Source organism: Punica granatum, chromosome 2 (genome assembly GCF_007655135.1).
Source record: "Punica granatum isolate Tunisia-2019 chromosome 2, ASM765513v2, whole genome shotgun sequence".
Taxonomy (NCBI): Eukaryota; Viridiplantae; Streptophyta; class Magnoliopsida; order Myrtales; family Lythraceae; genus Punica; species Punica granatum.
Genome location: NC_045128.1, coordinates 12,768,597 through 12,785,481, shown reverse-complemented (window position 1 = coordinate 12,785,481; position 16,885 = coordinate 12,768,597). Strand labels below are relative to the sequence as shown.

At 38.3% G+C, this 16,885-nt stretch overlaps 2 protein-coding genes across 13 annotated transcripts; both read left to right on the top strand.

The window, feature by feature from the left end:
- The first annotated feature begins 4,323 nt into the window (after positions 1-4,323).
- Positions 4,324-9,154, top strand: LOC116195973 (cell division cycle 20.2, cofactor of APC complex-like). 12 transcript variants are annotated; one of them, XM_031525447.1, is made up of 9 exons: positions 4,324-6,003; positions 6,486-6,591; positions 6,772-6,950; positions 7,073-7,142; positions 7,285-7,373; positions 7,661-7,750; positions 8,041-8,220; positions 8,392-8,491; positions 8,809-9,154. In XM_031525447.1, the coding sequence occupies exon 1, from the start codon at positions 4,433-4,435 to the stop codon at positions 5,744-5,746; it is 1,314 nt and encodes a 437-aa protein (XP_031381307.1). In that variant the 5' UTR covers positions 4,324-4,432; the 3' UTR covers positions 5,747-6,003; positions 6,486-6,591; positions 6,772-6,950; positions 7,073-7,142; positions 7,285-7,373; positions 7,661-7,750; positions 8,041-8,220; positions 8,392-8,491; positions 8,809-9,154. The 12 variants fall into 12 exon arrangements, with proteins under 12 accessions (XP_031381307.1, XP_031381303.1, XP_031381302.1 ...); XM_031525443.1 differs by adding an exon at positions 6,087-6,203 and having other exon boundaries at positions 6,500-6,591; positions 8,041-8,491; XM_031525442.1 differs by adding an exon at positions 6,087-6,203 and having other exon boundaries at positions 8,041-8,491.
- Positions 9,155-14,480: 5,326 nt separating this feature from the next.
- On the top strand, positions 14,481-16,762 carry LOC116195983 (probable caffeoyl-CoA O-methyltransferase At4g26220). Its single transcript, XM_031525462.1, has 7 exons — positions 14,481-14,632; positions 14,718-14,893; positions 15,308-15,390; positions 15,480-15,559; positions 15,681-15,825; positions 16,007-16,138; positions 16,243-16,762. Exons 3-7 carry the CDS (start codon positions 15,319-15,321, stop codon positions 16,531-16,533), a joined length of 720 nt encoding a protein of 239 aa, XP_031381322.1. The 5' UTR covers positions 14,481-14,632; positions 14,718-14,893; positions 15,308-15,318; the 3' UTR covers positions 16,534-16,762.
- The last annotated feature ends 123 nt before the right edge of the window (positions 16,763-16,885 follow it).

Sequence of the window (16,885 nt, the reverse complement as noted above, 5' to 3'; positions counted from 1 at the left end):
ATCGAGTTCGGGACAAATCCGATCACCCACGCGACCCAAGAACACTCATTTCACATTATATCCATCAAGCAAGCAATAATATTCAGGAAAGGAACCCTAATCATGCCACTAAGTCGAGAATTTACCTAATCCGAAAAGTTGAAGGGCTTCTCTGTAAATAAAAAACAATCGCCGGACAATTGGGTCGGATCGGATCGGATCGGATTGTCCGCCCGAAGGAGAAACCCCCCCGGAAGAGAAGCTGGGCCGGATTGGAGCGCGTTGGGCCTGAATGGGCCAAGCCTGCAAAGAAAGGGAAATGGGCCGAGGCCCGTTAGCCGAAGGGCGGCCGGGATCAGGGGGAGCGGCGGCGACGAGGCTGGGGGCGGCGGTTCTCACCCCTGGAAGCCGCGACGACGGCCGGAATGGACGCGGGAGATAGCTCTGAGCGCCGCCGATACTCCGCCGTGGTCGATCGGAACCTCACCGGCGCTTAATCAGTCGGAATCGGGGGAGTTTTTGCGGTTTTCCGGCGACGGTTCCCCGAGTTCTCCGATCTCAAAATTCCCCAAAACGAGAGCCAATTTTTTGATTTCGTTTGCTGGGTCGTGTTCCTCCCCCGCCGAATTGCCGTTCTGTTCAATTAATTTCGATTCCTTCCCCTTTTCGTTAGGATTTCGGCCGATCTTCGGGGAAAATCGCGGATACCCGCGATTTGGGCGTTCTGGGCCGGCGGGGATCGCGGGAAGCCGGCGAGCGCTGCCCAGCCCTGCCCGAATCTTTTTTTTTTTAAAAAGGGCCGGCAGGTCACGGGCAGCCGGTCAACACTGCCCAGCCCTGCCCGGTCCTGTCCGAAGTTTTTTTCCTCTTTTTTTTTGATTTATTTATTTATTTATTTTTTTTTTTTTAGAAAAGATAATAAATTGAAAAAAAATGACGATTTTGCCCCCTCCCAGAGCTGATGGACCGAAATTGGGTGCTGACAAGGTCAGTCCTCAAGTGCGAGTGAGAGAAGTAGGACTTTTCTGGTTGAACCGAATAGGATTCGCCCTTGTGGGACCCGACCCGACTTGATTAACCACATGAGATATTATCTCATGATTGTGATTACCTGGAGATATCTAGATATATTTGTGGGATTCGATATCGAATCTATAACCATCGAATATAAGTAGATAATTCCAATGAACATAGGTGAAAGAGACCGACAAGAGAGTTCCCGAAAAGTGAGAGAGTGCAAGAGAGGGTTTTTTTTTGTGCCGTGGAATAAGTGGTCTTTGCTCCACCGAGTAGCAAGACCCACTATCGGAGTTTATTTGTCTTGTAGGACGTGATCATTGCTCGACCATGGAGGCTCTAATCGCGAGACTTGACTAAGTAAGCCTGAAACTTTATTGGTTCGGGTCAATTCTGTAAATTCCAATAGTCAGAATGTGGGATGCTCTGGTTGTGACCATCTCAGTTCCCCTATGGAAGAACATTATGGTCTAACTTCTAGTACAAGTGTTGTGCTTTCGGATCCGACTAGTTATAGATGGTTGATTGGTCGAATTATATATTTGACGATCACTAGTTCGGAGCTCAGTTATCCGTTGCATTTTTTGGCACAATTTATGCAAGAGCCTGGTCAAGACCACAGGGATGCAACAACAAGAGTGTTGTGGTATCTGAAGCAGTCTCCTAGTCAGTGGATCTTTTTGCGAACCAACTCTTTGGATCTTGAAGCGTACTGTTATTAAAGTTGGGCAAGTTGCCCTTCAATGCGGCATTTCGTGAAATGCTATTTCATTACATTGGGCAGCTGTTTAGTCTCATGGAAGACCAAGAACCAGGCTACGGTATCGCGTTCCTCGGTTGAAGCTTAGTATAGAGCCATGGAAACTACTGTTAGCGAGATCATATGGCTGAAGAGCTTGCTATCTTGTTTGGGAGTTCATTTTTTATAGCCCACTCGATTGTTTTGCAACAACCAGGTGATACTTCATGCCGCAGCTTATCCAGTGTTTCACGATCAAGCGAAGCATATTAAGATAGATTGTCACTTTGTTGGTGACTGCATCAAGCTTGGCGTGAGAGCTTCTTCTCAAGTGCTTTACTAGGCTTCAGCTTGCCGACACTTTCACCAAAGCACTTGGACGAGACTGATTCTGTTTTCTTTTCAGCAAGTTAGTCATTATGAACCCATATGTTCCAACTTGAGGGGAGTACTACAACATATTGATATCTTGTATATTTGGATAGTTAAGGATAGATTAGGTAGATATCATACTAGAATCCCGGAGATCCCGTGTAGATTTTGTTAATTTCTTTCATGCAAAGGCAAGTCTCCCTTCACATATACGCTCACCTATTGCAATGAAGTTTTGAGCTTCCATGTTCCAAAATTATCAATTTGAAAGAATTTGTAACTAATAAACATAAATCAAATCGTATTGTCCATCTCTTCACGAGCTAATTAAATGATACTGTCAAGGTAAAATTAAGAATGACAACTGGGGCGATGAAAGGAGCACACAACATAAGCAGAATAACGGACTCAGTTTATCATCTTCTCTCTTTTTTTTTTCCTAGATTCTCTAGTGCCAAAGAAATATAAGGAGTAGTGTAATTAAGGGTAGTATGAACCTATTTAGATAATTTCCATTCAATTTGGTTCAAATGGAGATATAAAGTGCCATGCGAAAATTTATTTTGGCTTGGACCCCATAATCTTTTACAAGTCAACCCGAATTAATAGAAGGAGCGCAAGAAAAAAATCATCAAAGCTATAGGACTAAAATAGAAAAAGGAGTCAAAGATACTGGGTAAAAATAGAAAAAAAATAAAGAAAGTAGATGAAAATAGAAAAATTACTAAAAGTAATGGACCAAAAGTATAATTGTTCCTAGCAATGAATATGCAAAACCAAGTAAAATTTATCCAAATGCACCGAAGCGGTAAAATAGATATTTTAACTATGTCTATGTAAATTGAATGGCAGAATTAAAATTTCAAAAATCGAGAAACACTTCTTTGAGGTTCACACTTTTATTAATTATTATCGTTATCGTTATCGTTATCGTTACCGTTACCGTTGCCGTTATCGTTAGTGTTGTTATCATCATCATCATCTCATCATCATCATTATCGTTACCGTTACCATTATTGTTAGTGTTATCATCATCATCATCATTACAATTATTATTACTATTATTATAGAATAAATTTTTCATTACCAATGACAATTAAAAGAAAGTAGAATTGTAAAAGGGAAAATAGTTGAGAGTCTTAAATAGATTAGGTATTTTGGGACTACATTAAAATTTATGTAGTATGATAGACGGATTTTGAATGTTATATAAATTTATAGCTACAAAAATCCATAATAAGATAATCTTTCCTAGCCTGATGAAAATCAGATATCATGTATTATTATTATATATAATAAAATAGAGTACTCCCATAATAAATGTTTTCATATTGTAAAAAAACTAAATTTTTTAATTTAAATATTACAATAAATGTTTCCAATATTATAAAAAATGAAATTTCATAAATTAAATATTACATTAAAAAATGTTATACTAAAAAATAGTAAAACAAACTATCATGTAATAAATGGCCGTAATAAATGTTTTCAACATGGTAAAAAAAAAGTCTAAATTTCATAAACTAAATTTTATAGTAAATAAAATGTCCTTCTACATAAACTAAATATAATAATAATATAATAATTTTTAAGATAAAGCAAACAAATCATATGCAAAATGAAGAAAGTATATTTGTGTTAAGGTATATGATAATAATTTTTAAGATACAACGAACAAGTCAAACTAATTACAGTATCCATTAAATAATGGTATATTAAATAGGATTATAATAATCGATTTGCGGCTGAATAAGAAAATATAAATAATTGGAAAAAAAGAATATATAAAGAAAGTAATGCAATTAATCATTTGACAAATAATAAAAATAAAAATTTTGTTTAAGAACTACAAATGCAAAATTATTGTTGTACTATTTAACTTGCTCTAATTTTTAATAAAAAATATAATTTTTTTTTGAAACTTGAAATTAATAATAATTATGAAATATTTATGGTCTTATAGAGAAATTGGTCCTGCAAAGTAAAAATATATATATATATATATATATATATTAAAACAAACACGTGCAATGTCTTGAATGAACGAAAATAATTAAACCGAAAAGAAAAACGTAATTAATGTTGGACCTTGATGAACGAGGGGAAAATAAGGAGTGGGGGCCGCAAAAAGAAAAAATAATAATAAAAATAAAAAGCACCTGACCGCCTTTACACCTTATATATATATATATATATATATATATAATATAACGCGGATCTTTCTCGGCACTCGTAAAAGCCACGCTAAAACACTCAAACGCTCAGATCTCTGTTTTCTCTTCGCCCGTTTTGATTTTCTCTCCTCTCCCGATTCTGAGTACCGCCATGGATGCAGTAAATTCCCGTAGAGAGAACTTCGATCGATTCATCCCGAATCGATCGGCTTCCCTGCTGACCCTGCCCATGGGGTGGACGGCGGACCCTCCTCCGGTGACTGTGCGTCAACTGGAGTACCGGATGCAACTTGCCGAGGCCCTTGGCTTGAACCGCGCCCGGCTATTCGCATACAGGGACAATCCCTCCCCGGACCCCGTCCTGTCGTTCGCCAGTTACTATTGGCTGTCCAAACCCCGCCGCCGTTGCGTCCCTAAGGCTCCTGAGATGTCGCTGTATGCTCCGGGGATGGTAGACGACTACTGCCTTAGCAACCTATTGGATTGGGGAAGCAGCAATGTGCTCTCCATCGCCCTTGGGAACACCGTATGCTTGTGGGATGCCTCTAGTGGCTCCACCTTAGAGCTTGTCACCGTTGATGACAAGATCGGCGGCCCTGTTACCAGCGTTTGTTGGGCTCCCGACGGCCGCCGCATAGCTATTGGGTTGAACAACTCTGAGGTGCAGCTGTGGGATGCTACTGCCGCTACGCTGGTAAGAACTTTGACTGGAGTTCATAGTGGTCGTCGAATCGGGTCCTTGTGCTGGAACGACGACAACACCCTAACGTCCGGAGGGAAGGACGGCCGCGTAGTTAACAGCGATGTGAGGGAAACATCCCACATCGTTGAGACCCTCAGAGGGCACAGGCGGGAGGTATGCGCGCTTAAATGGTCTGCTTCAGGCCGACTACTGGCCAGTGGAGGGGACGATAACCTCCTCAACATATGGGACCGCTCCATGGCCAGCTCCTCGAGGTCGAATAATCCATCGACCCGATGGCTCCACAGGCTTAGGAAGCACGCTGCCGCCATCAAAGCCCTCGCTTGGTGCCCTTTCCGGGGGAACCTGCTGGCCTCTGGTGGAGGTGTTGGAGACCACTCCATCAAGCTCTGGGACACGTGCACCGGGGCTTGCTTGGACTCAGTCGATACAGGGTCTGAGGTGTGTGCCCTGCTGTGGAACAAGAACGAGGACGAGCGCTTCGAACTGCTTAGCTCTCAGTCTGACGGATTTACCAGGATGATCCTTTGGGAGTACCCGTCGATGCTGAAGATGGCAGAACTGACTGATCACCAGTGCAGGGTTCTTGCCATGGCTCAAAGCCCGGACGGTTGCTCCGTAGCATCAGCAGCACCAGCACCAGACGAATCTATTAACATCTGGAATGTTTTCGGGGACCCTAAAGAAGCTGCTGCTGCTGCTGCTGCTGCTGCTCGGAAAGCTAACCAAGAGCCTTTTCCTCACTTTAGTCGCATCCGCTGAAGAAGTTCCTTGAACTCGAAGAGAGCTGCCAGAACTCCACCGCCCACTGCCTCTACTTCTCTTTTCATATCTGATCATTTTCATAAGATATCTCTGTTGACTATCCAGATATTTATTTCCTGATGTGTCTGCTTTCAATTTTGCTTGCAGGACCACTAAGTAAGAGCTCCAAAATGGTTGGAAATGTCCGGGTTGGTGAATCTTTCCGGTTTTGGAGGCGAGCTCATCTCATTCCTTCTGTTTCCTTTTCCCCTGCGGTACGCTCTATCTGTTTGATTGCTCACGGATATTTTCATTTATTCTAACTCTCTTCTTTTGCTCTGTGTTCTCCTTTATCTAGATACTGATCCTTGTACATGATACAAGCCAATTATTGTGTCAACCATGTTTGCTGGAAACTTTATTGGTGCTGTAATTTTGTATGTGCTCAGTGACTACGTTACCAGTTTTACTAGTGGTAATTAATCTCGCTTTCTGCTATACCTTTACCAGTTAAACAGAATCTGTGGAAAGTTTGTAGTAATGGAAGTCTTTTGATTGTATATAGGGCGTCGGCTGATAATGATTATGCTCTTTTGGTATAAACTCATACTTTCAATTATATGGCAACTTTTCGCAGAATGTAGAAAGCCGATGTTAATGATTCTGCACATGTGAATACGTTTATTTCCAACTCATATCTGCTGCAAATTAATATAATTACATTCTTCAACTGCATTTAACTGTATGTGATATCCAGTGTTATATATGTAGACTGATCATCATCCGTCTCATGAAGAAAAAGTCAAGAGATAATATATGTCACTGATGTTGGTCCGACCAAATACTTCGAAATGGTGTTTAAGGTAACTAATAAGATCCACATGTGGTTTTCTACTCTACTGATCTACGGTTTGTCTCTTTCGCTTCTTTGTTTGTAGCTTGCATCACTGATAAAATGCGTGAATTTGCTGTTTATGCACTGTAATGTCCTCGTTCCGAGTTAATAGCCATCTCTGAAATGTTCCTTTGTTCACCTTCTCCAGGCGGCTAAACAAGCCAGTTGGCTTCCTGCTGAAAGTAATACATATCCCAGGGCAACCCATGTTGGATTTGGTCTACTCCTTGGCGAAGATGGCAAAAGATTTCGAACCTGAAGCACTGAAGTGGTCAGATGTGCTTGATGAAGCCTAGACTCGCAATAAAGCTGCTCTTGTTGAACGTGGTAAAGTAGTGATTTCTGATCTTTATTCTGTGCATGTTATAAGCACTTCTTGGTCTGGATTTGATTTGAAAATCTGAAGATCTTTCATATTATGATGATGTATTCTTGTCGATTATGATCAGATACGGATAAGAAGTGGACGGAGGATGAGCTTGCACAAACTGCTGAGGCTGTTGGTTATGGTTCTGTTAGGTAAGTTTCACTTTGATAAGAGGTTTCTAGTTTGATATAATTGCTATTGTCATTCCTCTTGATAACCTTATGAACAATATATGATTAGCAAGTTCTCACTATGTCAAACCACTCCCCCCCCCCCCTGATATTAACTTCATAGATCTTAAAGATTCTAGCTTTTATGGGTATATCCTTGGAAAAGCTTGCCTTTATCTTGCTCCTGCACAGCCATTTTCAGCAGCCTCAAAGGTTAGTTCACTGCGAAATTGGTGTTCTTAAGCATTATTTCCTTGTGGGTTGTGATGGTTTCTGGTCAAAATCAGAACTTTTCAATGTTCAGTTTCAAAAGTAAAAGATCTTTCAACTGGGATTCATAATTCTAGGTGATATGTATGTATATTTAGGCCTATAACATATGGTTAAACAAGGCCCATGAGGGCCTGTGGGTCCACCAATAAGTCCCTATTGATTTTCACATGCTCTATCATCGCCATTTCCATTTTAGGGATATATGACCCAAGAGCCCTTTCTTGCAGGTCACTGAGTGGCGGTCAGACTCAGAGGACCTGAGGATCCTTAGTGATAGGGAGAGGACCCCGATCCGAACTTTTCTATCCCATCACTAGGTACTGTTTGTTACAAGGAAAGAATAAACCCTTTGAAGTTTCATGATCATGATTTGACTGTAATAGCAAGAATATATGCTTGACGCTGAAGGGATAATCATCATGTTGTTGATATTTGGTCAAAATGGAAACTTTTCATTCACCTGATTGAAAACTCAGTCTTTTCAACGGTAGTAATCGTCTGGAGACTTGATCTGCACAGCAAGTCAGGGCATGATTATGCAATGATTATATTGTTTTTTTGTTTAATTTTCTCACTGCAATATTATTTATTCTATTAATTTTTCTAGGGAAACTAGACTATTCCAAGCCTGTTGAGCATCTATCTGAGATTCGGAAGTGGAACTATGATGGGTTGAGACAAGCTCTGCGAGACTTAGACTATATCCGGGAGACAGGGCATTTGTATTACTGACTGTGCTTCAGCCACTTGCAACCAGCAAACAAATATTAAGAACTCCGAGATGGCCGTATCCTTTTAGTTTGTTATATTCTCAATCACATGCTCTCAACATCTCTCCACAGCCAATTGAACTTTGCTGAATGCCAGTTATTGCTATTTGCCCAATCGCAAGACTCATGTAGTTGCATACTCAGATTTGACATATGAGGCATCAAACTTAAATCACCTTGTGATATAGAAGTTGCTTATATGTAGATCCTACTACGATGGATGGATGGTCTTAAAAACCTACGAGATGAAGAGTCACGATTAGGTGGGCCTCCATCCTATAATGAAAGGTAAGCATTATACCTGATTGATGAGATGTATGCTTGAATTTGTTTCTGCTATTGATTTTGATTATTGATTGCTGCTATATTCTGCTTAAGCATATTCATGTATTGGGATCCACATTACATTTTCGTTAAGGGGGCATATAGCTGTGGTGCCTTTCAATTACTCTTTATATATTCTTGCAATAATAGTATTCTGTGGCAATACTGGTTGTTATGGCAGAGTTCGCAGTGAAAATATAGGATGCTCTTGTATTTCATAAATTTCTCACATAACTCCCATAACTCTTATTGAGGGCAGTAACTTAACTAAGAATTTGCAGACATTAGCTCGTGGCAAGATATAGGCTAGGACAGTGATCAGCGAATGCTTGGGCAGAGCCTGAAAGGACAAGAGGGCATGGCTTTGGGAGGAGGCAGTTACCGGCTTAATGGATGAGAGAAGTCTTCAGAACTTGGCATCATCTGCTTGTGTAGTACTCAATGTTTTAGCATTAATTGTAATTTTAGTCCGTAAAATTGTATTGATGCTGAGTATGGCGTTAAATAAATTACTTCATCCCTTGAATCATTGAATCATATTGATAGGATATCATCGAATAGTGATTGCGCAACATTTTAATGTGTAATTGATTGTTCTTTTATATATGGAATTCTTGAATTGTGTAAGATTATATGAGTGAATGTTGTTAAAAGAAGAAAACAGAAAAAATAAAAAAGGGAGGAGGTGAAGTGGATGATAGACAGAAGAAGAAAGAGGAGGATGAGAATTTATCGAACAAAAAAAAAGTGAGGTGGGAGGAATATAGAAAGATAAATAATGCAGTTAATTTTGATAACTTAACCAAAATAATAATAATTTCGATCTAATGCTTACAATTTTCTGAAGACATTCGAGGGAGGATAATATTTGAAGAAAAAGATAGATAAATTAACATTCTTTTTTTAAAAAATAATAATAAATAACGGATATTAATATAGTATATGGAACATTTATTTCTCTTATTATAAGAGGAATACATATAAAAAAAATGTATGATTTCTATAATTAAAAATAAGTCGAAGGTTCTTTCGTCTCATTTTTGTTTCCCAATACGCCCAAGCTAAATATATTTGAATTTACTAGAACCATCAAAATTAGATCATAATAATAAATTTCTTAACAATAACTGCCCACTAATTCCTTTACTACTCTCACGTTGCTATTTTTTCTCTCTGCCCCATCCTTCCCGACTTCTCCAACCGCTTCGTGTTTTATTTATTTTTTAATTTTAAAGCGTTAATTAAAGGTAATTTCATTAAAAAAATACGGAATGCTCTAATACCGATTTCAATGTTTAGTATTTTTTCTTCATGTACAATTCCCGCGCTAGCTTAGGTAAGTCATCTCTGGTTCTTTTTAATATGCGATTTCCATGACAAGGAATGGTCTAATACATATATATACATGCATCACATAGAATTATTTATTTATATATTTTGATATAAGGTTTGTTGACCCCGCACTAGAGAGAAATAATGGCATGCGATAGTTTTTCACGTGTGCACGTGAAATTTCTTTATTATTTTACTGTACTTGAAGTAGAGGTGTAAACGAGTTGAGTCAAGCCGAAATATACAAGATTCAAGCATGGGCTCGGCTCGTCAAACTTTTCCTAAACTCAAGCTTGGGCTTGAGCTTGATCGAGCTTGAGAGTTCGAGCTCGAGCTTGCCTTGTTAGACAAATCAAAGACTTGAGCTCGGCCAGAGGCCCAAGTTCAATAGAAAAGTGGGGCTCGAGCTCGGGCTTGGTTCGGGCTCAGGGTTGAGTTTAGGCTCGTTAGGCTGGAGAAAATAAAAAGATTATAAACTAAATTATAAAACGACAATGTCATGCAAAATATAACTCAAAAATACCAATTACAACTTGATAGTACTCAAATTCAAATCACAAGGAGTTCAATTAAAATACTATGTTTGACAATATGAAAAAACTATTAGAGTTTTGATAATAAAAGGATTAAAATCAATATCTTAAATCAATAATAATAATAACAATGATAATATAATAGAAGCTCGTTTAGATTCGCGAGTTTCGTGAGCCGAATACTATTAAGCTCTCGGCTCGTTTAAATTAGCGAGCTCGAGCCTGAGGCGAGCTCGAACTGAATAAGAGCGAGTCGAACTCAAGTTTTCGTTGAGCCGAGCCCGAACAATTCGCGGATAGTCTTGTATCATTTACATTCCTAACTTGAACTTGAAAATATTGAATTAATCTTAATAGACAGGGATAAAGATTAAACCTAATCTCTATATGACCTTTAGATTTTATGTAAAGAATTGTATCATATTGAAAATTTTTCCTTCAAATATAAGTATCTGATAGAAGATCCAAGTAATCATAATATTTTTTATAAAAGATATTTATCATGATGGTACGGCAACGGTAAGAAGCCAAAAAGTGAAATTTATGAAGTAAGATGCATGAAAGATATCATCAAAAACTATCGGAGCAATTATTCAAATTTGTTAAATGAATAGTCTATTAATTGCTATTCAACATGAGAAATGAATAAGTTAGGATTGGACCTAATCATATCATTTGAAGTTAATCAAGTTATAATTACTTCATAACTCTGGGATTTCCAGTAAAAAACAGTTTGTAGGGAAAATCGTTGTCCGATATAATTTCTGTCAACCCAATTTATTCATTCATTCGCAAGGAGGTTTTAAAATTGCCAATCTATTCGAAAGGCCGACGCTTTAACCAGTCTATTGTAATTTATGACGATGTTTACTTTAAATAAATAATTATTTTTAATTTTGTTTTTAAGTATAATTTTAGATCAAATTTCTATACAAAAATATTTTAAACAATATCATTTCTTAATGTTTTCAATGGAACTTGGCTTTTCTTTTCTTTTCTTTTCTTTTCTTTTCTTTTTTGTACGTTTAAAGATTCCAAAGGTTATGTTCGAAAGAGTTCCGAAAGGAATTTCTGTCGAAATTTTTTTGATGCATTCTCCTAAAAAGCTTTTATACATATCGAGGATGGAACTTAGGTCGGTAGTTTATTCAAAACTTTTGATAAGTTTTTTTTTTCAAAAATTCTGTTGAAAATATCAAGATTTTTTGTGGTGTAAATTTTTTATAAATAGATGTTACGTCGTTGCGACGTTTTCAAGAAAATTTTGAATGATCTGTTACGATAAAAACGTATCAAGGCAAGTACACGCTATTAATAAACTAAGAGTAAGAGAACTAAAATTATTTCAGTCTACTATTATCCAAACAATCAAATTTCAAATGGTTTTTCTAAACTAATTAAACTATTTAAAAGCAGGCAAATTAACTGAGATTTAAAATCAATGATAATGGACCGAGGGTATATAATTTCTCTAAACAATTAATCTCAAGTCGATTCCTCTCTCCTAGCAATATTGGAGGAACAAGTTGTTAATCTAGGATTCTAATGTCTTCCTATCCCTCTCCCAAGTATTATAGGGACGTATTCTCTTGTGAATAATTGCTCACCTATTCCTAGACAAGACAATTAGCTAGAACCCTTTACGAATCAATCCTAATTTGACTACCTAAGGCAATCAGGTATTTCCTATCCTTTTCGCTAATAATCCCATCTTCCGACCAAGACTAGCTTAGGCTATTCCTATCACGGATAAACCTAGAATTCCCCTCCCAAGTTCATCTAGAGTACCAAATCATCTCAATCGGTGACCAATCAATTGAAACGCATAAAGCGTGAATAAGAACAAAAAACTAAAACTTCATTTGATAAAAAAACAAGAGAAAGTTCATAACTCTCAATCAATTGTCAAGATCCATCGTAACCCTAGGAAAAATAATTTAGTTTATGCTAGAAATATCAAAAGACATCGTTCTAGATCGAGAAGATAACATGAACAAGTCAACAAGAGTTGAGAAAAAGATTCAAGCTCCGCTGTAAGTCGATGCTCCGTCTTCGTCCTCGATCTCTTTTTCTCTCCTCGTGTGTATTATTCTGTCTCTAGGCATCTCATTTTTATAGCTCGATTCTCCTCCCATTTTTATTTAATTTGTTATGCACCCATTTTATATACCAAGTGAATTTGAGTAATATATAGATTATGAAGTGCCCTAAAAATTATAGTTTTAAAGAGTATCAATCGAAGAGGCAAGAGAAACCACTTGAAGAGGTAGTTAGGTTGTCACAATGAGATACCACTCGAAGAGGCATCTCGGTTATAACTAAAAAAAAGTACATTTTAACTCACTACTTTTATCTACTTTTCTAATTTCGTCGACTCACTTTATTTTTTTCTATCTTCAACTAATACCTTTGGTTTATTTTCTATTTCTATCTTTTCATAACTTTTACCGTTAAATCAAGCTAAATTAGTTGTCCACGTCAGATTAATAAGTATACTAGCGACAAGTGGCACAAACATCCTCATAAAAAAAATGAACCGATTTAAACCATTCCGGTTCACAACCTAATTGCATAGGCATATGATGCCATCGTCCCTTGGGAAAGTTCCTCCGCCATGCACTCATCCTCGTCTCTTTTGACACCCTCGCTGCTTTATCCCTCTCATGGGCTGGGTTTCAGGCAGCTTCAAGCCTCAATGATTTTTTTTGTCCCTTTTTGGGTTCAAAGGAAAATAGAAAATGAATCACCTCGAATTAACGGAAAAGATAACAGAAGCAAAAGAAAAGAAAAAAATTAAAGCTACAGGACTAAAATAGAAAAAGGAGTCAAAGGTAGAAAAAAAGAAGAGGAAAAAAGTGGATGAAAATAGAAAAAAATGCTAAAAGTGGTGGGCTAAAAGTATATTTTTCCCTAATAATCAAGATACAAAATCAAGTAAAATTTATCCAGATACACTAAAATTACAAAATACACATTTTAAATATGTCCATGTATACTGAAGGGGAAAAATTAACATTTTAAAAAATCAAAAAACATTTCTTTGATGTTCACACTTTTATATATTTATTGTTATTATTATTATTATTATTGGTAATGGTCAAATTTGGTCCTCAACGTTTAGCTTTTTTTCTATCTTAGTCCTAAACATTTTTTTGGTTAGATTTCATCCTCAACCTTTATCGCGTGGTATGAGTTTAGTTTTTTCGTCCAAAATTTCCGTCCACTTTCCCTTACATGTATATTCGTCAAATGAGAGTACGCCACGTGCGCGACAGATCACTCCTATTCTAAACAGGTTGTTATAGAGCAAATCTGATTCTTTTTTTAATCAAATCCGTAAATCGGACTAAGATATTTTCGGTTCTTTAGGATTCCAACCGTCGCTTCTCTTTGATCGTATCACGCACCAACAGATGGCTAGACTCCTAAAATAACCGAAAATATCTTAGTCTGGTTTACGGATTTGATTAACAAAAGAATCAGATTTGCTCTATAACATCCGGTTTAAAATAGCAGTGATCTATCGCGCACGTGGCGTACTCTCATTTGACGAATGCACATATCAAGGAAAATGGACGGAATTTTGGACGGAATGACTAAATTCATACCACGCAGAAAAGATTGAGGACAAAATCCTGCCCAAAAAAAGATTTATGACTAAGATAGAAAAAGAGCTAAAGGTTGATGACCAAATTTGACATTTTCCCTATTATTATTGTTGTTGTTGTTATAGATCTTGTGGGGGGTGTAAGTTATGTGGGACGCTATAATTGTTAAGTTTGAGAAATGATTTCGAGAGTACCCGATTTTCGAACCAAATATAACATCGGAGCTTCTCTTTGAAGAAGATCCACACCTTTACTTTCCTAGCTAAAGGACCTTCAAATATTCATATCGACCTAATTGGATGCAAAGTTAACGTACGCAATGCCAGTGTGTGTGTGCATTCTATATATCAACATCTCACATGTAAAGCTTGTGACTAGTTAGATAGGGAAAAAAAAATCTATAATAGATAGGAACATATCTAAACATATTGCGTGTATAAACTATCCCCGGTTAGTCTATAGTCCGAAAAATTCTTATAATCATTCACAACGCAAATATCAATTGTCCAGTATCAGCTTACTTATCAGTCATTGCTGGAAGTGATCTTAAGTTACTAAGCTCATAGATCTCCCCTGGTCACGGTCTGTGCACGAATAGAGACCGGACATTCATCGGATGCATCTAGGCGAAGGTAAAAACTTGGGGTGCCAGATCGTTGCAAGATAAAACTTTAGGGGGGTGCTAAATGATATTATTTCCCTAATTTTTGCTCGAAGGAGGGCAAGGAAACGTGGGAGTTGAAGATCAACATCCATGGCGGTCACCATTGATCACTGCAACGGAAGAGAATATTTCCCCTCCAACATCTATGTAACCTCTCGAGTTTGAGCTGAAGATTCGGTTTGCCTAGTGGACGAACTCTTCCTCTCACCGTTTGAAGACAATCCCCGAGGCAAGTTTCTCACTTTTTACTTGTTCTTCCCTTGTCAATATTTTGCGAAGCTGCAGAACTACCAAACCCGACGATCTTTCCGATGTTTTTGGGTTTGTCGGGTTCTTTGCTCTGATGGGGTCAACTGGTAGTGTTCGATCGTTGATTCATGCATTATCCTGCGAGAACATTTCAGACATCAAAGGTGAAATTTCGACAAATTAGAAATCAAGAAACAGTACGGATCGTTGATGTTTGTGGACTAATTAGCAATCAAGACACAGTACCATGATGGGGTCTTGACATGTGCGTTCGTGGGCATTGGCTGTATCTCGAAGCCGGGGGCGATTTACTTTGCTGCTTAGTTTATGTTGAGGGTATTCCGAGAGCTATGGTACTGACTTTAAGCTGTTTCTTGTGAGGTTTCACCAATAGATTGGTTCGGTATGGAGCGCGACTCGAAGAAATCCGATTCGAGTCTCTCTAAAGGTTTATTACAGAGCGAAGAGTTGTATCAGGTACTGCCTGATTCTTCTGTTTTCTCTCCTTTGTTCGCTGTTTGGATACTTCTGCTTTCGGTTTCATTTCATCTAAACCTGATGTGCAGTATATCCTCGACACGAGTGTCTACCCATGGGAACCGGAGGTTCTCAAGGAGCTGAGAAAGGTTACTGCTACCCACCCGAGGTAATCTATTTCCTGCTGATCCCTTCACACGAAAGCATTATAGAGTCTGTGTTGCTTTGGGGTCGCACTGTAGTTGCTTGGCCATGAAGAACGATATGAATGCTTGCCATCCATCGTTCAGGGCACAAATGGCAACTGCACCAGATGCAGGTCAGATGATTGCGCTGCTGTTGAACCTTATTGGTGCTAAAAGAACCATTGAGATCGGAGTCTTTACTGGATACTCTCTTCTCGTCACAGCTCTTTCAATCCCTCATGATGGAAAGGTTAGTTTTTTTTTTTTTTTCGTCCCACCTTCAAGCGCTCAGTTTTCTTGTTCCGTACTGTCAAAAAGAAGAAAAGAAAATGGAAGATTGAATCATTGTATAGAATGATTTACTTTCAAATACAGGACGTTATGTTTCTTCATACAAAACACCGACACAGGACTGTTCTCATCAATTGCAGATAACAGCAGTAGATATGAACCGCGAGGCTTATGATATCGGGTTGCCTGTCATCAAGAAAGCTGGTGTGGAACACAAAATTGACTTCATGGAATCAGAGGCGCTCCCAGTTCTTGACAAGCTACTCGAAAATGTAAACAAACTAGTCATGTACCTTGATATGCTCTCTAAAGTTAGGCTGGCCTTTTCCAACAGCAATGTGGTAATGGCTCCTTTCATCCTGTGGTTTTATTGCAGAAAACAAATGAGGGGAGTTTTGATTTTGCCTTTGTCGATGCCGATAAGGTCAATTATTGGAACTACCATGAGAGGCTGATGAGACTGTTGAGGGTAGGCGGAGTGATCTGCTATGATAATACACTATGGGGAGCAACAGTAGTGATGCCTGAAGAATCAGTCCCTGAATGGATGAAAGTGGGAAAGCACTGGACACTCGAGTTCAATGAAAAGCTCGCATTTGACTCGAGAGTGCAGATCTGTCACGTCCCACTTGGTGATGGGGTCACAATATGCAGGCGCGTCAGCTAAACATTTTGAGTGTTGTGGTGCCTTCAAAACACTGTGGACTCTGCTGCAGAGCAAGCGACCGCAGATCTCTCAGCCACCGATGAATGACAAATAAGCTGGGACTCTTCTGTTGGTCATATAAGGCAAAAAACATCATTGATCAAGCCCATTACGATGGGTTTTTTTTTTTTCATGTTTTCAGTATCTTTTGAATTGGAAAAGGAATTGAAATATGCAAATTCTCCTGAAAGTCAATCTGTCCAACTTCGTGATCACATTTTCACTGCGTCCATGGTTCGGCTGTGGATTTGATCAGTTGGCTGCCAAGATCGATATTTTAGATGGCAATTCGAGCTCAATAGTGACAACACTA

What these genes read in the sequence shown, in the direction of transcription:
- LOC116195973 (XM_031525452.1), top strand. Translation starts at nt 4,433, where the DNA reads ATGGATGCAGTAAATTCCCGTAGAGAGAACTTCGATCGATTCATCCCG.
- LOC116195983 (XM_031525462.1), top strand. Translation starts at nt 15,319, where the DNA reads ATGGAGCGCGACTCGAAGAAATCCGATTCGAGTCTCTCTAAAGGTTTA. An exon ending in AGAGCGAAGAGTTGTATCAG is followed by an intron (nt 15,391 to 15,479) that starts GTACTGCCTGAT and finishes CCTGATGTGCAG; the next exon opens with TATATCCTCGACACGAGTGT. An exon ending in CAATCCCTCATGATGGAAAG is followed by an intron (nt 15,826 to 16,006) that starts GTTAGTTTTTTT and finishes CATCAATTGCAG; the next exon opens with ATAACAGCAGTAGATATGAA.